Source organism: Phaenicophaeus curvirostris, chromosome 3, assembly GCF_032191515.1.
Source record: "Phaenicophaeus curvirostris isolate KB17595 chromosome 3, BPBGC_Pcur_1.0, whole genome shotgun sequence".
Classification (NCBI taxonomy): domain Eukaryota; kingdom Metazoa; phylum Chordata; class Aves; order Cuculiformes; family Cuculidae; genus Phaenicophaeus; species Phaenicophaeus curvirostris.
Window position 1 is genome coordinate 77,947,590 of NC_091394.1, and position 22,225 is coordinate 77,969,814.

At 38.3% G+C, this 22,225-nt stretch overlaps 1 protein-coding gene across 1 annotated transcript; it reads left to right on the forward strand.

Annotated features, from left to right (window-relative positions):
• The first annotated feature begins 540 nt into the window (after positions 1–540).
• On the forward strand, positions 541–21,738 carry ATP6V1C1 (ATPase H+ transporting V1 subunit C1). The gene is made up of 13 exons (XM_069854445.1): positions 541–628; positions 6,516–6,698; positions 9,042–9,109; positions 10,236–10,321; positions 11,143–11,237; positions 14,140–14,231; positions 14,983–15,081; positions 16,412–16,480; positions 17,841–17,933; positions 18,019–18,112; positions 18,588–18,685; positions 19,859–19,985; positions 21,138–21,738. The coding sequence occupies exons 2-13, from the start codon at positions 6,567–6,569 to the stop codon at positions 21,231–21,233; spliced, it is 1,149 nt and encodes a 382-aa protein (XP_069710546.1). The 5' UTR covers positions 541–628; positions 6,516–6,566; the 3' UTR covers positions 21,234–21,738.
• Positions 21,739–22,225: the final 487 nt, after the last annotated feature.

A 22,225-nucleotide genomic window follows, 5' to 3' on the forward strand; every position in this document is an offset into this window, starting at 1 on the left:
GAACAGGCTGCCCAGGGAGGTGGTTGAGTCACCTTCCCTGGAGGTGTTTAAGGGACTGGTGGACGAGGTGCTGAGGGGCAGGGTTTAATGACTGATAGGAATGGTTGGACTTGATGATCCAGTGGGTCTTTTCCAACCTAGTGATTCTATGATTCTCTGCCCTAAGGACAAAAATCATAAAAAGCCTTCTTAACAACATCGCCTTCCCACGAATTCCCCAACTGAGCCCAGAACTCGCCAGGCCGTGTGGCAGCCAGCGCCTGAGGCGCCCGTGGTGGCCGCAGAGCGCTCGGCTCGGCGCCCCGAGGCGGCTGCCGGTGTCCGTGGGGTCAGAGATGTCCCCGGGGGTGAGCCAAGCCGCCGATCGGGCCGCGCCGGGTCTCGAACACGTGGCCCCGAGGGCCACGGCCGCGACACCACGCTACGTCACCCCCTTCGCCCCGCCGCGCGGCCACGTGACCGGACGCACCCGCCGGCGGATCACGTGATGCGCCGGCAGGTCAGCTGACTCTGACGCAAAGCAGGAGCGCTCTACGTCAGAATCAGCTGACCCCTGGCGCGTCACGTGACCCGCCGGCGGTGCGCGCGCGGCGGCGGCGACGACCGGCGGGGGATGGAGCAGTGACCGGTGAGCGGCTGCCCGCGGGGAGGTGGGCAAGGAGAAGGGAAAGCCTGGGCTTGGGCCTGAGCCGCGTCCCGGCCTCGCCGGCGCTGCCCTTCCCGGCGGCCCGAACGCCCCCGCCGCCGTCGCCACCTCTCCCGGGGGGCTCTGAGAGGCCTCGGCGTCGCCCCCTGGCACAGCGGGCGGCGGGACTCCCGCCGTGAGGCTTTGCTTTGGCGGAGGGCGTGAAGGGAGGGCGCTGCCCGCCCGGCTGCGGGATCGGGCCTCTCGTTCCCGTGATCCGGGCAGCGTAAAACCGGCTCCCGGGCCCCGTGTGCCCGAGGCCGCTCTGCACGGGGCGTGTGAGGCCCCCGTTGTGAAACCTTCCCGGGCGTAGCCCCGGCTTCCTCATTGTGGCCGCTTCTCTTTAGGAAACAGGGAGGCAGCAAAGGGCGACCGCCAAGCGTTTGCAGGGATTTCCGAGAGCGAGCTTGAAGACGTAACTTCTCAAGGACTTAGTGCTGAATGTTGCAAGGCTTCTAAATCGCGTTAGTGAGTTGAGCTTTCCTGTGGAGCCAAACAGGAAAGAAGAAACAACTGTCTTCCTCACCCAGCTGGTTCAGAAACAAGTGGTGTGAAGCGTCTTAGCTGAGGCTCTTTTGACACTGTTGTATATGTTTCCTGGAATAGCATTGAAACAACTGCCTAACAGTTTTATTCTTTAGGTTATGGTAAACTGCATGAACAGTTTTTCTTTGGAAATCCATTTTTCTTAATAACGTGGAAATTAAGCAGTTTAAGTTATGAGTAGTACTGCAAAATACGTTTTAAATAATATAGCAAACTTACATTCGGTATTAGAATAGTTAGGGTCCAAAACCAGGATCTCTAGAGGAAAGCTTCAAGCGATTAAGTATTTCAAGCATTTTGTACATGAATTGTGCGCACTTGACTAGCAGAACATCTTGGCAATGTGGTTTTTTTGTACATGAGTTGTGCTTATTTGCCAAGATGTTCTGCTAGTCAATGTGTTTATGTTACTTAAATCTTTTCATAACAGCCCATGGAAGACAATTAAAATTCCAAGTTACAGTGTGGTTTTGCTTATGAGACAGCATCATGGAATAATCAACAGGATGCTACCCAGTTGTTGAATCTAAAATGAATGAAGTGTGCTCTAATGAGTTTCTAGAATTGAGTCCATATAAGTGAGAACTTGTATTCTTTTTGAGTACTGAATGTGGTAAAGATGGGTCAAAGCAGTGCTGGTCGTGCAGGGTTAATTTATTGGGGTTTTTTTGAGATACAAATGGTTTTGTCAATTGGTATTAAAATAGCAAATTTCAAACCCTGTGGAATTGTAAGTACCAAGTAGCAAGCTCAGTGCTGTGTATAAAATTGGAATTCCAGAATGTACTTCTGGAGGTCCTGAACTTTGCTTCAGTGTGATCTATAGAGATGCTGTATAAACTTCATTTCTCATTTTCGTGACTTAGTTGAGTGTTTTCAGTTGTATAGCAAACAGCTTTTGCTGATGTTGGACAGAAAATGCTTGCAGTGGTGTCTCAGAAGCAGCTTTGCTTTTTAGTGGGTGGCTTTGCCTATATGTGGCAGAACTAGGACTGTAATTTCTACTCTCTTAATTTCTTAATGTGGTAGGATTCTGAATAGACACTGTTTAGAAAGAAAACACACCTGCTGTAATATTGAATGTTTTTAAATTAATGGATTTCTGTGTTGTGGACAATTCCACTAAAGTGTGCAGATAGCCATTTATATGTGAGTATGTCTTTCAATGAGTGTGTGTCAGAAATAATTGAAATAGCAAAAATAGCAAACAGTGCTTAGGTGAAACTATGCTATGACAAGTTCTACTCAATAGTACATTACAAAAAAGTGCTGGTTGTAGAGGTAGTTGGTATAAACAAGGGTTTGTTTGTCCATTCTTATTGCTTATTCTGGGGTTTCACGCTTTCTTCCTTTTTTGGTTCTTCTCTTAGTATGTTTTCCAAAAACCGAAAAGCAGGAAAAATTGAAAAAAATTGGCTGGAACAATGCAGCTAATGGTCTTTGGGAGTGAGACAGGTGGCATGGTTGCTGGGAGGCAGCTGTTGGGTTTATCCTCCCTGCTTCTGCTTTAGATTCTTAGCTTAAGTAATGCTTTCAGTTGCAATCGCAGGCAAAACAAAGAAAGGAAAGACTTTTAGTCATCAACTTGTTAATCAAATACTTAAAATTTTGAACTGTACCTTTGGGGTTTTGTTGGGATATGAGCAAGACTAAAAGTTAGACTTGCTTCTGCCAGCGTGTTTATTGTGACTTCTTTGTTTTTATTGTGTTTTTTTCCTCCGTAATTTAAGTTTCGATGTACCATGCTTCAGACTGCAGAGTTATGGCTGTTTCCTTATACGGACGCTGCTTAGGACCCTGACATCCCAGTCGGCATTGAACTAGACTTTTTGACTGATCACATATTTGCAGTACTGTGTTTTTAAAATGCTGTCAAAAGGGCAAGTCTTTTCAGGGCAAGGAAAAGCTAATAAATACATAGTATCCATGTAAGTGATATTCTGATGTTAAGGCCAAAAAGAGACTGGAGGTGGGTTTTGCAGGCTGCTGAGGTGTCAGGACTTGCCAGTCTAAAAGTACCTGTTGCCCTAAAGAATGAATAAGTTCAGCACAGTGGTGAATCTCAAGGCAGACTGTATACTCTTATTTGCAGATCAAAGGAATAAAATTAGTTTACTAAAAAAATGCCTGTCAATGTACTTAAGAGTTGAACACTTGATATTCTCTTCTTTATTCTGTGGTCCTTCTCTTTAATTTCTTGGCTTTCATTTCACAGTGGGTCAGGATGTATTTTTTGGCTGACTAGTGTCTGTTTCTCTTTTTCTTGCCATTCTATAGCACTTCTCCATTTTCTACTTCTTGTTTATTGTTCCACATAGTTCTGATTTCATATTCATTCCCTTCCTTACATAAGAAAACCCCATAGAAACAAATGCTTAAAACTCTTCTATGAAGCTTTTTCCCCCTCTATATGCATTTGAAAATACCTCCGTTGAGTGGGTCGCTCAAACAGGGAATCGTTGTACTTCCCATGGCTATTAGAAATGGAACAGAGCTTCAGGAAAACCAGTTGGACAGGCAAAAATGGTGAGGCAGGAAGGGAAGAGAAGTCTGCGGGCTTAACAATTCGTGGGAGCTACAACTGTTCCGTCTTTGCCTCTTCACTTTGAGCAGTAGAAAAAGACCTTGGTTACTCAGTTGAACAATCCATTTTTGCCTCTGATGTTAAGGAATCACGAAGCACATTGATTTCTAAGCACAAAAAAAGATTTGCTGCAAGTCTGTCAGGTGTTTGTAACTTCACTTTTGTTAAGTCTGGACAGTTAGTCTTAAAAAAAAAAAGCTTGAAAATTTCACTTATTGAGAGACATTTTTCTTTGCAATGGGTCTAGTAAGGTTTGGGGTTTTTTTTTTTCCCCTTGGGAAAAGATGATTTTTTAAAATTTTTTAATGGTGAGTTTATTTTCCCAATCTGCAATGCAAGGAATGAGACTGTGTCATTGTAAACATGTAACTATTTCCATAGGTGATATAATCTCTGGAAACTTTATGCTTATTCTTTAAGGGCTATTTATGTTTTAATGGAAAACATGGGAGTGCAACGCTCCATCGGTATTACTGAATAGTTGCCTGAATTTCTGTGTTATGGCTCTTCTATCTTTTGCTTGTATACTTGTATTCTGCTGCTGCCACTGACTAAACTGGTTTATTTATCCAACATTTATTCCGAAGACTCTTCTAGTCCTAGTCTAGTCAAATTCAAATAAACAAATTTAAAGCTTAAACGCTTTTGAGTGTGTGTGTCAGCTGTAGTGGTGTCTCCTTGCCTGAGTGAAGTGTACTGTAAACTTGGCCCTGTCTTTTATGGGGCCAGAGTTCAGTTAAATGTAGGAAAACATCATGTACAGTGGTTTCACAGAGTTTGGCATGTGTTAGGGAAGATAATGCGTCAAAGTAGTCTCAATAAGAGGAAATTTTGTCTTGTTCCAAGTTGTTGATAATCAGTAAACCTCCCACAGCGGCCAGTTGAGATAGTCCGGTGGGTGCTTCCTTAAACAAGGAAGCCCTGTGACATGGTGGTGACTGATGTTGCTTTAATTTTTCACAATCCCTCCCAATATCAAAGTCATCTGTACACTATGACCAAGGATTGTTATAATACACCCTTTGGAGCGTGAGGGGCAGTTGGCGTGGGTTTTACCCCTGACTCTTGATTCTGCTTTTGTGGACTTCACCCCAACAGTCAAGACCACAGTATGAGGGGAAAGTAGATCCAGTCTTTTCACCTGTCCTCCTCAGAGACAGGGTCCCTTTTCTCACCTTTCAGAAGCAAAGAAGTTACCCTTCCAGCCTGCTTTGACTTTGCCCTAGCTCCAGAGAGTGCTCAGAACTGGATTAGGTCAGGCTGGACAAGCTTCCTCCGAGTGGGACTTGTGTCTAGTCTTGTAAATATTCTGATTTCTCGAGTATCTGTACCTGCCATGATATTGTCTGTATTTAGGATTATAGCACTGCTCTGCTACTGCCAAGATGTCACACATCTTGGAGTCAAGAGCCTTGATAACTGGATGTCATCATCTCTTGTTATAAACAAGGCCCCATAATTGAAGGAGAATGGCTGTTATGCCAGTGGCAAAATGTGCTTCATTATTTTAATTTAATGGTGGGTAAACTTTCTTCAGCTTTAGGCTTCCTGAGTAGCTGAACAAAATAATTGGCTAACAGGCCTTTCTTTTGCTCCTCTCTAACTTCAACACCCTTGATAATTTGTTGCCCCTGTAATGATTACACAGATGGACTTAAACTCAGTGATCCTTGTGGGTTCCTTCCAAAGTAGGACATTCTGTGTTTCTATGATGGACTTGTATGTGTTGTTTTGGGCAAAGTTTGTTACTGTGTCTTAATTCTTAAAAACACATTATTTGATTCTCTCTCAAAAATTGAGTGCTGTAGTCTGTGCTCTTTATAAAATGTAGGTTAGTCTCTACTCTTTCAAAGCTGCTACAGAAGACCTTACAAATATCGGAATTTGACATTTAGATTCCATCAAGGTATGCTTTGAGTTTGTTCTTAATTTCCTTATTTAAAAAGTCCAGTAGTTCTCAACCAGTTTGTTCTGTTTCTTAGTGACAGAGGAACATATATATTCTTAGTTTCTTGAGCTCCTTTGCAAAGGAGCTCAGTGTACTTTGTATTTCATACTGATACTTTCTTGACTTATGGCAGTATTTGTAATGTTATTGAAGATCTGTAATGACAACAGAGATACCAAGACTAGAAAGCGTCCTCCTTTTTATTGTGAAACTTCTAGCTGCCAGGAGAATTTTTTTGCTTGAAATAATGAACAAAATTTTACCACATGTAAATTTTTTTTAGGCATTTACTCACTTTAAAACACTATCCTAATCTGAAAAGTCATTGGAAAAACTGTAACATCAGAGTTTACATTATCTCTTATGTGTTACAAAAAGTTGGCTGTTGTACAGATACTGGAAAATATATGCAGCTGTGAAAATATAATTTGTGTCCTGTTTTGAGTTTATTTTCAGTTAGATTGTTTGCTTATAATATCTTGTGGGTTTGCAGTTGAAAGATGCTAATGGTGCAAACTCAGCCCACTTAAACTTGCAGGTTGGTTGGTTTAAAATGGCTTTCCAACTGTGCAGGTATGATTTGTAAGATATAAAAAAATGAATTTTGAACCATGCAATACTCCTGGTAAAATCTCTTACAGTGACTGAAACTGCACTTCAGTTCAGGATACAAAGTGCTGCTGGAAGAAAACCTTCTTGTTCTGTTACTAATGGCATTTTTTTTTCTTCCCTCCCCATTTCCCTTCCGCTAGCATCTTGCCTCCATCTTCAGAAGCAGAAAGCATCAAGAGAAAGACAGGAAAATGACCGAGTTTTGGCTGATTTCTGCTCCGGGGGAAAAAACCTGTCAACAGACATGGGAGAAATTACATGCAGCAACTACAAGAAATAACAATCTTTCTACTAATTCAAAATTCAATATTCCAGACTTGAAGGTATGTAAGTCCCATGTCATGTCAGAAGAAGTATGTTGGTTTTGCATAATTTTTGTTTCTTTAGACTAAAACTGTAGATGAGGAATACTTGCAGACTTTTTGAGAGAACAGCTGACTTCTTTTGATGGTTGAGTGTGAAACTAAGAAATAGTGAGACTGTAATTATCTTTTTTTTTCTGAAATTCTAAGTTAAGAATTCTTTAATTTGTAAGTTTTAAAGATTCATCAAGCTGTGTTCTTTCGGCTAATACTGCATTTTTTCCAGAGATAGTAGTACTGCTAGCAGTTAGCTGGAGAAGAAAATTAGAAGAAAAACAGAAGCTTGTGATCTGAGTATTCAGATGGTTCAGTTTTACCTTTTTTGTTACTTCCAAGTTGTTTGCTTCTCCTTTTCTGACTGAGGTGCAGTAAAAAAGCTCAATTTACAATACAGGGGTTGATCAAACAATTGCTACCTTTTCTCTGTCCAGAATTGACATTCTTTTGTTAGAGTAGTAGTTGTCTCCAGCTGAGCATTCCGGTGTGACTTGCTGATGTGTGCTAGAGAAAATGGGAAGAAAACTGTTTGAACTATTACTGTGAGCAGTGAAGAGAAACAGTACCTGGAAGCAGTTTTTCTGTTGGTTTAATACCATTATCAGGGTATTGAGAAGTTATGAGTCAGTGTATTTGGTAAGAAAAGGTCCGTCCTGACTCGTGAATATTTCTTGAAGAAGAAGAATTGTGAGCTCGTTTAACTACTGTGAGTGGTTTAACTACATGAAAGCTTATTAGATGAATGCCTTCAATCTCTTTCTACTGAATAGATAAAGATACTGATAAAGAACGGGCCCTGGACACGATGTGTTTCAGTGTGTCTTTTAAGGGGATGTTCCACCTGCCATAACTTACATTTATATTTAGACTGTCTTGAGTTATTTCAAGATATATAGTAGTAGAGGTAGAAAGGGGGACTGCAAGAAATACCTGTCTCCTCCCAAGAGATCCTTGGACATGAGTCGCTGAAAACTGGTGTGGCCTGTTAGGGTTATAAATAATGGGGTTGCCCTGAAATGGCAAGAAATTGAGTATATTTTATATACAATGGGAAATAGTCTGGCTTCTTTGGACCTGGTAAAACTGTTAAGGGAGTAAAATAGTTCAGTTAAAACTCATTGAAACAGTGATATTGTCTCCACTGAACAGTAGCCATATTGCTTGAAGACTTATTGTCTTGTAACTTGTAAATGATTAGTCAAAACTTTAGCTTACTTACTCTGTATGTAGCTCAGAAGAAGACAAGACATGGCAAGTGTTTTGGTTTTGATGTTACTTAAGTAATTGCGCTCCTTTCTACTTCAACGCTACAGAGAACAGAAATCATGCAAAGTTGAATGGTCAGATATGTAGAAAAAGTTGTTAGACTAAAAATAATGTCAATGGCATCTTGACTAGACACAAGATTCACTTACGCCTAATATTTCAGCAAGGAATATAAACTAGCAGGTGAAATATTAAGAGATAAGAAGAGCTGTCTTTCTAGAGGTATCTCCTACTTTCATTGAACAGAACAAACTGTAAGTACTTGGAGAGACACAAAGAAACGCTGATATTATGTGACCTATTTAAAATTAATCACCTTTCGACTGTTTAACCTGAGCAGAGTTATACTGGTTTTACACTTCGTCTTAGACCCATTTGAGATTCATCTATGAAAGCATTAAATGGGATGTTTTACTGTGCTGTAATTTTCATGTCTGAATTACACGGTGTTTAAAATTGAGTCCTCCTGGCCCCCAGAAAGCTAGATGTATTGCTCTAGATTATTACATGAAATTAGGGAAAAAAAGTGTTTTCTGGAGGAGAGGGGAAGAAAGAGAGAAAGCTTGGAAACAAGTTGAGTATTCTATTACTCCAGATGCAAGAGGTCCAGACTCTTAGTCTGATTGCTGCAGTACTCTTCTGTATTCAAAGTTTTTCATGTTTGCCTCTAGCCTGAAATACTTCATTACAGAAATTTCAGATTTGATCTAAAGTAGTAAATCAAATGCTGAAGCAAGTGACTTGTGGGAAATGCAGTCAATTTGTAATGTTAGAGATGCTTTAACATGTTTTGGATGGCTAGAATGCGGGACTGAAACTGTGCACCAAACTAGAGTTAGATTTTGAGGCAGTGGTGCTTTAAGGGGTATCCTGAGCCAAGGAAACACAGTGTGACTTGTAAAGCAACAAGTTTGAAATCTGTGAGTACAGTATTTTATGTAATTCTGAAAAGCTGCCTGTTCAGGACATTTAGCTTTTATTGTAATTTGATTTTATTTTTGTTTATATATAATTGCTAATGCATTTGATCTTTCCTCCTAGGTTGGCACACTGGATGTTCTGGTTGGTCTGTCAGATGAGCTGGCTAAACTGGATGCATTTGTAGAGAGGTAAGAGTTTATTTTTACTAGTGTGCAAAATAATGATGTGATGGTTTGCGGAGTCCTACAATACATAGATTGTTTAAAATTCTTTGGCTTCATAGTGATCCTCTGTAGGCAGACAGAAAGCTAAGATTTTGGTAAGCTAAGCTGCTGGTTTACTTTGTACCTGTACTTGGGGGAAAAAAAAAAGTAAATCTGAACTTCTTGTGGAATAGTGGGACATTATGCATTGATGAAGGACAGTACCCCCTATAGTAATGCTGTGTGCTGCCAGATCCTCGAGAACTGTTAGAGATTGAGCCTGACAGCTACAGGAAATGGTGATGACATGGAGTTAAACCTGTTCTTTTAGTAAGTTAGAGTACTGTTTACAGGCTTTGAGAAGATAACCATGTTCTTTGCTAATCCACGGAGATGATGAAACAGCATTAATATTAAAATGCAAAAACTGATCACTTTGAAGAAACTAAGGGTCCTTTGAAAATTTCACTTAAGCAGAACTTGGGAGCCATCTTCTGTTTCAGGGACAGAAGTGTTAGGTCATGTTAGTTGCTTTTAAGCGGAAAAGGGAACTATTTGCCATGGCACATGTGAGTAATCTCAACATAGCTTTTCTACCAAGGAAGTTCAGGTGTTGTGTCTTAGATCTCATAAGGGCTTAGGGCTCTCCATAGCTTTGCACTTATCTTTGGTGTTTCACTGTTGTGGTTGCCTTGTGCATAATTTGGGTTATTGATGATTTCTATCTTGATATCTATTTTTTAGAAAAAGGTTAGGATTTTGGAAGTACCACAGGCTTCAAAAAAAGATTAGAATATAGTGAAAACACACCTGAAGGCAGCCCTTATTACCTGGTGGCAAGGGAAGTAGCTTCACCTTGTTGAGAACTGATGAGTAGCAATGCTGGAGAAGGACTTAGATACATGCCAGAACTCAATCTGAGATTATGGTCACCTTCAGAGCTCAGTTTGTGGTCTTGGAAAGCTTATATGTAAAGCAATCTACTCTTCCTTTTTGATCCAATCTCTTAATTCTTTTCCCAGACAGTTTCAGATGGGTTCCATGAATGGTATGTCTCAAAATGGCAGGTTTTTTTTTCCTTTTGTTCATATCTTTATCTTTCATTTTTCAGTGTTGTGAAGAAAGTGGCCCAGTATATGGCTGATGTTCTGGAAGACAGTAAAGATAAAGTTCAGGAGAACCTTCTGGCTAATGGAGGTAAAGTGTTATCCACAACGTTTGCATCCTATAAGTGATAGGAGGGAAGGCAATGATCCTGAAACATATTGAATGCTGCTTCTGTGTGTGATGTTCTGAAAGGCTAGTTTAGACATGGAAATACTTTTTTCCATGAGTCACTTGCCATGAAACAGGTTATAGAATCCAGAACAGTAACAAATTAGATCTACATATTGAAACTCACTTACAGAAGCTTTTTGATCGTTTAGGGCTGTATTTTGTCATCACTGGTCTCTGGTGGCACATAAAAAAACTACTGTTACTGATCACTGTACGTTTTCTTTGTATCAGCCTGTCATCTGAATAGGCATGATTTTATGTAAGTGATGCTGTAATACTGAGATGTTCCCAAGTTGGAATAGAATGTCTTTATAAAACTAATTGTATAAGGGAAATATTCCTGTAATTTATAATAAAGAGTTGCACTGGTCTCTAAATCAATGCTTTGTTTTCAGTAGCCACTTCATAAAATTTAACACAGCTTGTATAAATGCAAGAGAGGCTAATATGAGTATTGATTCCCTCTTCACACAAAGCAAAAAAATAGTTGGTCTTGTTTGTGCTTCACCAGCCATCATAGACTTGGTTGTACATATCACTTAGGATCTACAGAGGTGGAAACCAGTATCTGAAGGCAGAGGTCATGGATACTTACAAGTTGGTTGTTTATTTCCAAATTTCTTAAGCAGCAGGGTCCACAGTCTGTTACAGCACTTGCCTGTTATAGTAATCCTGCATGAAATATAATACATCCATCTTTTTATTGTTTCTCTTAACAAAATGGTTCTTTAAAATTTTAGTTGACTTGGTCACCTATATAACAAGGTTCCAGTGGGATATGGCCAAATATCCAATCAAGCAGTCCTTGAAGAATATTTCAGAAATTATTGCAAAGGTGAGGTAATTTATTTTATAAAACTTCCCTACTTGAACTTGAATATTTATGCATAAGACTTTGTACTCAAAAGTATTTATCTATTTTTGTTAGTTTCATGTAACTTTGATAACAACAGTAGTAAACAGTGGTAGTCACGTCTGTTTCTTAGTAACCAAAGAAGTCTGTTAGGATGGAGATAGGGTTTGGAGAGTGCTCCCTGAAGGCCATTGTGCTGTCTTTGCTTTTTGTTTCTTAAGATCACTGAGTTAACAAATAAATAGCTAGCAAATTGTCTTGCCTACATTTGGATCTTGCTCTGCTGGCGTGCAGCTTGTCTGATGTTCTCAAACTTTGTGAGCTATTAGCAGTGAACTAGGGAACTTATTTACCTTCTGAAAGCTGTGGCACTTGGTTGTGAAGGGGAAAAAATAAGCCTTCAATGTTAGATGTAAGGAAAGCTCATTTCAATGTTGTCATAGGTTTTCCCCCTGTCTTTGCCTTAGTAAAGTTTTTTGCATTTTGGGGCCTTCATTTGATTTGTTCTTGCTGTGAACTTGGGGTCCTCAACAGCAACTTACTATATTCAAAGAGTGAGAGAGTTGTCTGTGTGCTTACCTTGCTTTAGTACCTTCCTAGGTTTTTCAGGTTCTCTTTCTTTTGTTTTCTGTAATCTGCAAACTGGCATTTGGAATTATCTGTGTCAGTGAAATGCCCGATCTGGAAAGAAGCACCAGCTGCTCCGGGTGCCTATAGAAATAGTTTTTGGGTATGGATATGTGGGAACTACAATGAGGATGGGGACAGGGGTTGGTATTGGCAGGCTTGTGCTTTGCTGTAACAGCAGATTCTCTACGCATTAGTTAATTCCCTGAAACTCCCAGTTTAAAATTTCTGCTGAGATTACAAAATCTTATTATATGGTACATAGCTGCCTAGAATGCAAATAATGCTTTCATTTTGATATTTTCTTTGGGGCTACTTGAATGTACTCATGTTGAATTTACTCCACAAATTATGTTCAGCAGCTATTCCTGGAAAACATCTGCACTGCAGAGTTTTGTTGGTGGAGGACTGACTTAAGTTATGAAACTTAAGATTTGCACATTGAAAATATCTCACAGAGATAAAATAATAATCTTAATAGCTGACACTACTTAAACTTTTACTTCTTTGGAAGATATAAGAATGAAATATTCAGCTGTTTACAGCAGCTGTTTGGCAGGTATAGGCATGATGTTTAAGCTGGGGAAAAGAGGAGCTTGGTGGGGAAAGAGGGATAGAAAGTAGATGACAGGGGAAAGTTGTTTCTGAAAGTCTTACCAAGGAAGTGGTTCTTGAAGTTCCTTTCTTCTGGTTTAGCCTTAAAATAGGAGTGGAGCTTACTGAATTATAAAAGGGGAGAAAAGTGTTTTCAACTGTTTTACCTCCTTTTTGGAACATACCTGTTGTCATAGTATGTCATAGTCATTCTTGTAGCAATTAAGTTTGTTGAGAAAGTAATGAAGAACATGAAGTGATGACCATTTATTGAGATATTGTTGAGAAGTCAGTGCATGTGACCCCCTGGAATTTGCTAGATAAATCATCTTCTTTCAGCAACATAGTACTCCAGAACCTTAACTTTACTGTGTTCTTTAAATTATCCAGCTAAGTACATTGATTTTAAAATACTTCCTTGTATAGGGTACACGCTGATAGGAGTATGATTGGATGTTTAAGACCTACTAGTTGCTTAGTTTGTTCTGTTCTTCACTTGCTGCCAAGTTACCTAGCTGGGAATTAATAATTTTGGTAATAATTCTAATTAATTCTGCAAGATGGATTTGAGAAAGATGGCTTATTTGAACAGCAGTGGCAAGCCAAATGTTAGAGTCTGAGTCCAAGCAGTAAAGTAACTGGAACTTTGATATGAAAGTTTGAAAGATGGTTGGAGGCTGCCAGTGATGTTAAACACAGAATGCTGCTTCTGCTTGATTAGGCATGTATATTTATTGTCTGAAATCAATTGGATTTAAGTCTGAAATACTTTTTATCTGTCTACCCTGGAACTGACCCTGTGCAACTTCAGACATTCCAAAATGTGTGGTTTTATTAACCGAAGAAAGTCTCTATAGAACAGATTTTTTCTTTATGGTTGTAAGCCGCTGCCAGTGTAAAACAGCACCATGAAAGATGACTTAATGAAGGGAGATGGTGGTATAATTTATTATATTTTGCTTTGCAAACATGCAAAATGGAAAGTAGCTTTTCTTGGGGGGGAGGACATAAAATTGTGATAATTTTTAGAACTGCAAAGAGCCATTTGGAATTGGGCAGACGTATTTGGTTGATATTCTGTCCTTGAGTGACCAAGGCTGTTCATCTCAAGGAAAGGTGAAAATTGCAGTAGGCAAATACAGTGCAACAGAGTCTCCTCTTGAGTTGTAGATGATGGATGAAGCATTATTGCTTTGTATTACTTCTTGATTCGCTATGCACAAAACTGTCCTATCATTCTTGTCACTAAAACTCTAATAAGGGAAAAGTACAACTATAAGTGAGATAAGAGCTGGAGGAAATGATAACCAGTGTTCACAAGTGTACTTGTATCATGGGACGAAGGTAAACTTCAAATGGTCTCTGCTGTCAGCCAGGATGGAGAAGGGAAGCCTCAAGGTGGTGGAGTAATGATCAGCTGGGTTGCAGAAGCATGTCCAGATGGTACCAGAAGTGGATGTGTAACTTTTGTTATTGGCTGATTTTCCTTTAAAGGAATTCTGACTTAGAGTTTTCTTTTGTCAAGCACTAGAAATGAACATTTTAACTTGCATGTTTCCCATTAGTTCTTGTTGGGAAATCTGAGCCTTGAAATCGAGAAATAATTTTATCTTTTTTTAAATCTAGTTCTTTAGACACTGTTCCTTTTCCTTTTATCTTTAAGGGAGTAAACCAGATTGACAATGATCTGAAAGCAAGAGCATCGGCGTACAATAATCTGAAAGGGAACCTGCAGAATCTGGAAAGAAAGAATGCGTAAGTCATATTATATTTTGCTAATGTAACACAGGAAAGTTACCTAACCATGAAAGTCTAGTAACATGTGAAGAGGTACAGGCTCTAAGCATAGTGTATATTTTGAGGTTTTTATTGATCTTGAATAGCAGCTGTCATAAAAGAACATTTATTACCAGCTGACTTGCTCACTTGCGGTTGATAAGTAGTTATCACAAAATACACAAAAGCATGTACAAATAGTATAAATTGCCAGAGCTTTTGAGAGAAGTTTACTGTTAAAGTATTATATAACACTGCTGTCTAGGTGTCTTATCCAAGTAAGGAAGGCTTTCCCTTCACTCCAATTTATGCTTTAAGCCTATCGGTATTACTGGGTTTCTTCCCTCAAAACTAGCCAGCAGAGGCAGCTGTTGCATGCGTGCAAATGATACACTATAGACAAGGACTGTGTACTGTCTTGTCATGTATGTGTGGTGGTGATCTAAAATACAGTTGAGGTACAGTAGTTCTGTGCAAATATGGTTGGTTTATTGGTGTAAGGTATTTGGAATAAGGAAATGACACCCAGCAGTGGAGCTACTGATAAAAACTTTCAGTGATTTTTAATATTTAGATATAAGATGTGTGTAAGGACATTTTGTTTTCTCTGCTAATAGTGAACGCGTAAGTAAAATATATTTTGGGAAATGTACTGTCAAGCGCTGGAAACTGTTGTCCAGACAAATTCAATTCTTAAACATGTGTTTACTCCGTCTTTGTTTCTCTGCAGAGGAAGCTTGCTAACCAGAAGTCTTGCTGATATTGTAAAGAAAGAGGACTTTGTACTCGATTCAGAATATTTGGTCACGTTATTAGTGATTGTACCGAAGTAAGTTTGTCATAAGAACAGAATAAAATAACAAAAAAGTAAATCAAATAATAGATCCCACAACCCTGTAGTACTGTAAGAAAGACATCTGAATTTGTTTGGGGTCTTCCTGGGTGAGTACACACAAACTTTCAGATGCTCAGTAGAGGCAAATGAACCTGTGCGCCTGTATTCCATTGCTCACTCATTGTAAGGAATGCTGAGTGCTTGTGAATTTCTTTAAGAAACTTGGAGATTAGACTTATGTCTCTTAACATGACTATCTACGGCTAATATTAGGTGCAGAAGGTATTTTTCTTAAGAAAATGACTGCTCGGTAAAAAAATGACTTGTTTTACATTAGAAGGCTCAAGGATTAAATTATTATGGTTAGGACTGTGCTCACTTAGTGAGTGAGGTGAACTTTGCTTCTTTGCTCTGCACCCTTACAGATTGTCAGGACACTGCTTTTTTAGTTATCTAAATCTTTACCAATGGAGTACTGCTTATGTCATGTCAGAGGTTTGGAAACAGGTTATTGCTGTTTGAACTATTTAAACAACAACAAAAAAAAGTCTTCTCCCCTGACCAAGGAAAGCAGTGATGCAGATGACCTGAAAGCTCTTGTAACATGAGGAAATGACACTAGGCAGAGAGCTTCTAACTTGTAAAGATAGCAAGTAAGCTGTTTATCGTGTGAAGCAATAGTCTCTGTCACACATAAAACCCTGGTGAAGGCTAACTTCATACTTTTGCAGTGGCTTTAGCAGAAAACAGGTGGTTGGTATCTCTCAACTGTTTGTTGGTTTGGTTTTTTTTTTTTAATCTTTAACTTGGTTTTGATGTTGAAAGGGTGGAACCTGTTCACCACCAACTACAGAAAGGCAGGGCTTCCAAAATTCTCAGTGGTCCTTCAGGCAAGTGCAGGACTCTGGGGAATCCATTTGTAATTGTGGAAAAAGTTTTCCTATTAATAGCTCAGGAGAGCAGAGTTATTCAAGGCTTTTCTGGTAAACCTTGGCAGTTAAGTCTGTTTGGTCCCCTGAGATCTGTACTTAATGATGACTAATTTAATTTCATAGTTCTTTAAAATTAAAAATTTTACACATGTAAACTTATATGAAGACTGAAGATAAAAATGGTACTTTTGCTGTAATTATAGTTTAGTTAGCAATAAACTTAAAAACAGCTTGAGGGGCAGTACTGTCCCCAATGCCTTATGTATTTCTGACAACCTACACCTCGGCTGGATGATGTGATGATTAAATGTTTGTAACTTTTTTTTTTTTTTGGAAAAACTTGATCTATTACTACAGTACTTAAAGTCTAACCATAACCTATGTATTTCTAGGTTAAATTATAACGACTGGGTTAAGCAATATGAAACACTAGCAGAGATGGTTGTACCACGTTCCAGCAAGTAAGTTGTTAAAAGCTAAATCTTGTATTTGCAGGTCCTGTATTTTGTAAGTGTTCTTTATCTGCAGTGACTTTGTATTTTAAAGATTGGTCAAAAACTTGTCAAAATGTCTAGCTTTGTAGCTTTATTTAATCAAGTTTGATTACGTTGAAGAAAAATTCAAAGGATCTCTAGAGTTAACAAAGTTAGCAAACTAGTTTATGTGGGAGAGTAAAAGAACTGAAGTGTTAATTTAGTTCAGGTCAGGCATGTTCTGCTTCAAGCTATTGCATTGTTAGAATCTGCAATAAATACTAACTGTAAGGTTTATGTATGTATTCAGAAGACTTGAAACAATGTGCATATCCCATTTGAAAGCTGCTAAAGAATGAAGAATTGGAAGTGTAGATGGTTTTCCTGTGTGCAAAGAAAAGTAACTTGTCTCTTTTGGGTTAATGAAGGTTCTCTGTACAAAGCTGGTGCCTGATGTCTGCGATGGGCGTGACTGAGGCCAGGATTTGATAATGCTGTTAAGTCACTTTAGCAATCTTGTAACCACACTGCAAATAAGGTCAACAGATAGCACCTAGCATCAATGTGCTGTTTATTTTAATTGACAGAGTGAGGTTTTGATCAGGTGGATCTGCTATTACCAGCTCTTTGTCACTTGTAAAATCTAACCTTGCTCTGGCTAACTTCATGTTTGAGTTGGATCAGTGTAAGCCTTGTGGGAGATCTGCTAATGATTTGTATTTAATTACTGGCAAGCCATGACCTAGGGATAGCTTAAGAGGTGACTTGTTAAACAGTTGGATGACTTGTAGTAAAGACAGTATGGCATTGAAGAGCAGACTAAATCTCTTCCAAGACTTTTTCATAAGGTGAAATCTCTAACAGTATTGTCTTAAACTATAAACCATAAATCTAAAGGTCATCTTTAAAGCCTGAGAAGCCCTTTTTCTTCCCAACGTGTCTTTTTAATTTGTGTTGTTTTCTATTTTAAATCTGTTTCCTTTTTTTTCTTGAACACACATTCCTAAGAATTCTGTAGTCCAGACTTCTCAGTACTAATACATCTTTAGTTCTATTTTCTGTAAAATAATTCTAACCTGAAAAATATTCAGATGTCTGTGAAGTGTTTGGTGAAGTCTCTGAATATGAAATGGAAACTGCCATCCTTTACAAAGGGGATAATTAAGAGCAGTTCATAAAGTTTCAGTTGCATTCTGTACAAGATATTTAATTTGGGAACTAATCCTATTCAATTGTCTACACTTATGTTCTTACTTAGTAGTGATAAAGTACAGCATAAGCTACTGTATATCAGATGTGTGGTGACACAAATCTTATTAATTCTGATACATTTTTTTCCCCTGCATAGCGTACTCTTTGAGGATCAAGATAGCTACCTTTGTAATGTCACCTTATTCAGGAAGGCAGTGGATGACTTCAAGCATAAAGCCAGAGAATATAAGTAAGGTTTATTTTTGTATGTTCTGTCTCATGGTTTGAAGGATCTCTAGATAGCTACTTTTGATTTCATTCACTTCCAAATGCAGATTTTTGGTCCGCGACTTCCAGTATAATGAAGAAGAGATGAAAGCAGATAAAGAAGAAATGAATAGACTGTCAACTGACAAGAAGAAGCAGTTTGTAAGTCTGTATAAACTAGTCATTATAGAAACGTGAGATATCTAATAATTGTTATTGTTCTCTAACAATTTAATGAATTTGTGATTCTGAGAAAGCACTGCAAGGATGACATGACCTAGCCTGCCACCCATCTGATCTGCTCAGGGAAAAATTAGTTTCCTGTAGAACAAAAGCTCCTCACTGTTGAACCAAGTACTGATGCTGCTGTGGATGAAGTTGGAAAATGGGCAAGCATTTGAATGCAATAATCAGATATTACTAAATTGTCCTTAATATAGTTAACCCGTGGCAGCTGTACTGAAGAGACAATGGAGGTCTCATTAGAGTTCTCTTTACTTTGTACTGAAACACTTGAACCATTATGTCTGTTAGGAACTCTGCCTTTATGTTGTCTTTATTATCATGGTACAGGTATTGAGTATCTACTCAAACATGCTTAATGGGCTGAATCTTTTTTTCATCTTCTCTTTCACAGGGGCCTTTGGTTCGGTGGCTGAAAGTTAATTTCAGTGAAGCCTTCATTGCATGGATTCATGTGAAAGCACTCAGAGTTTTTGTTGAATCTGTTTTAAGGTAATGAGGCAGACCCAAATAGTGCTTTTCTTCCTAGGCTTGGTAAGAATTTACATCTAGCTTGGGTTTACCAAACTGAGGTGTATGAATGCCACTCTCCTGGGAAGGAGGAAACAAGAAGTAGGGCAGTAAGAACAGCCGATGGCAATAGCTCCTGTTACCATTTGTGGAATATTTGAGATAAATAATGGTGCATCTTGCCCCTTGGATAGTCTTTCCACTAGTCCTTTAGGAATTACAGGTACTCTGTGCATTGCAGCAAGGTGTATCTGCTGATTCTTAGCTTGCTTTATGAGCTGCTTGTAAAAAGAGCTTACTATACTTCTGTTTAAGTGGAAAGTGTGAGTAGTTCAGCATAAAGTATTCAGGCATCGAATAATACAGCTTGACATCTTGAAATGTATGCTTTTTTTCTAAACCATGCCTTTCTAAGAATTTTGTAGTCTAAACTTTTCAGTATTAAGCAGTTAAATATTCTAACTGTGAAATTTCTCTGCTTTTTCCTTCGTAGCTATCAGGAAATATATTTACAAAGCCGACTTAAGAACAGTTGTAATTGTTTGGCAGAAGGAAGGACCTGGATTTTTAGAGTTGAACTGACTGCTGCCTTTGTCAGTCAGAAAATAGAAGTGGTTTTTTTTAGCCTTTCTGATAAGTTATCATGAAGGAAACAAGATGAGAAAAAAAGACACTTCAGTTGCAGTCTAGTCTATTTCATAGCTGCTACAGGCTTATTTTGAAGAGAACTTGAGCAAGCAAGAAAGCTAATCTTACTCTGACTGCTGGCAAATGTTTCCGGCAATCTAGGAAGATTGAATAGAGACTAGGTTCTCCACCCAGTGATATAAGCAAAGTCTTGCAAGTAAACTAACTTGAATGTTCAAAACTTAGTCTGAGACTTCAGGTAGCTTTGAGAATTGTACCAAGTGCTCAAGGATTTTAAATTATTTTAAAAGCACTTAGACTTCTGATTTGTTATTTTAACCTTGAAGAGAGGAGTTCTACTTTATTGATGCCTTATGAATTGTAGAAACAGAATGGTCTTGCAAAAATTAAAATGAGCAGAATTCCCGCTTCCACAATAGGATTCTTTCTCAAAGTAAAATTCTGCTCTGAAATGATAAAAGAAGGCTTATTTCAGCATTTGCATAGTTTCCTGCTTGATTTCCTCAGGTATGGTTTGCCAGTTAACTTCCAGGCAATGCTGCTTCAGCCTAACAAGAAAACAATGAAGAAACTGAGGGAAGTTTTGTATGACTTGTACAAGCACCTTGACAGCAGTGCAGCAGCTATTATTGATGTAAGTATTCTTGTAACTGCTACTCTGCTTCAATATTAGGTTTATTCTGTTTAAACAATGAAGTGTGACTTTATTAAAAAGTTGCACTTCTCCATATACTCCTTCATTCTTTCACAGTACAGAAAATTGCATCACTTAGATTTTACACTTTTGCAAAGCAGATGGTTTTTAAAGTTGCAATCAATGCTTTGACAAGCTGTCTGGTATAAATGTCTCATGAGTTCTTTTTACTGCTTTCTTTCCTACTACTGTTGGAAAGATACCTTATAGAGTACATACATATTCATATCCTCAAGGAATTAAAACAAAATAAACTTTGATCTGAAATTAGATTTAAGGGATTTGAACATATTTCATATCTTTTTTGAGCTAAGAAAGAGTACATAAATTGTCCATGCTCCACGTTAGCAGTGGTCTTAATACTGGAACAACTTTTTTTGTTAGGTTGCTGTCTGTTTTTAAGTTGACATAGTTGTCCTCTGCTGAAGGAAGCTGAATTGATGTCATGATGGAGTCATCCTTTCAATCTTCAAGGGTCTCATTTTCATATTTAAAACTGATTGCTGGGAAGCTTATTTTACTAATTCTTGTATTGAAAACCAGTGCTTTTTGTAGTTAAAAATTGTCTAAAAGTAGACCACACAATGAGTTAGTTGAATTTAAAAGGATTAAAAATAATCTTTCCTAATGTAATATTTAATGTTTTTCCGAAGTATTTCCACTCCTTTTGGAGGAAAGGATGCGAGACAATTGTGGTGAAAAATAAAGATCCTGAATGTCATGTAACTTCCTGGAGCACTCAGCACCCTGTAACATTCTTTGCATAAACTGTCTGTATTTAGAAGTAGTAAAGCATAATTGCAATACTTTTCCTTCCATTTAGTGGTGGTTTGTTTACTATAGCAACAGGTGAGAATTATTAATACAAAACTACTTAGGTTTTGAAAAAGCGCTTGTATTTCATCTTGAAAAATACTATTATTCATTTGTCAAAGTTCTAACTTTGTTGCTTAAATAGTCACTTGCATGTGAAAATTTGAGCTTGAAGTCTTGCATGGCCTATTTGCTTCTAAAATATTTGAATCTTTCATCTGCTTCTGAATAGGAGTCCGAATTGTAAGAATATAACTGCTTTCAAAACCTTTTTTGCAGGCAACTATGGATATTCCAGGCTTAAACCTCAGTCAGCAGGAGTACTACCCATACGTGTACTACAAGATCGATTGTAACTTGCTGGAATTCAAGTAAAAGTTCCCTAACATGACAATCTTCTTGGTGTCAGTGTAAACAAAAAGAAGTGAGGCTGAAATACAGTGATACGTTTAACATTCTAGTTATCATATGCTTGCTTCTTACGTTAGGTGAATTTAACAGTGGTCCATCTCTAGACGTTTTCTTTTAAAGAACAGCATAGGTGATCTGCTTTTAACCAATTATGTCTGTAAATGTATATTGAGAGAATTAAAGTATTTATAAACAGAGTGATTTATTTAAGGAAAAGCTCGTTCCTCTTTCATATGATGGTCTGTGTTAATTCCATTTACCGTTGTTTATAAAAAAACTTGTTTACAGAAGAATAGTGTAAATGTTCATGGCCATTTTGTTAATTTGATTTAGTAGATACAATCGTGTTAACGTTGTTGAACTGTGATGTAAAGTATGTAAAATTGGTATGAAATTGTGTTTTCTGAATGGTTTAACATTACAATTGAAGCACTGTAAACACAGGAAAAAATAAACATACCTGTGCAAATGTGTCACTTTATTTTACCACACATAACTGTAGATACCTGTGTCTAAACTGAAGCAATATGTTAAGTCTTAAAGCCAATGCTGCCTCCTGCATGCAGTGGTACAGAAATGCCATTGACTTCAGCACAAGTACTTTTAAGAGATGCAGGTATTTATTTTGCTTTGTGCAGAAATGCTCAAGTATGTTGTTTGGCCATGAAACCTATGTATGAATGTTTTTCATGTCTATATCTTCCTGACTCTAAAGGAAATGTGAGACATTTTTTAGATAGATGAGAGTAACCCGGGATGTTAACAAGCTGGACTGATCTGGGATTTATTTTTTTTTTTATATTCTTTTGTTCTTTTCAATCACTTGAAGCTTGAGATTATTTTATGACATTGAATACTGTGTTATTAGAATCCCCAAAATGAGAAGGATATGGAACTGTTGGAAGAGGTCCAGAGGAGGACCATGAAGATGATCAAAGGGCTGGAGCACCTCCCAT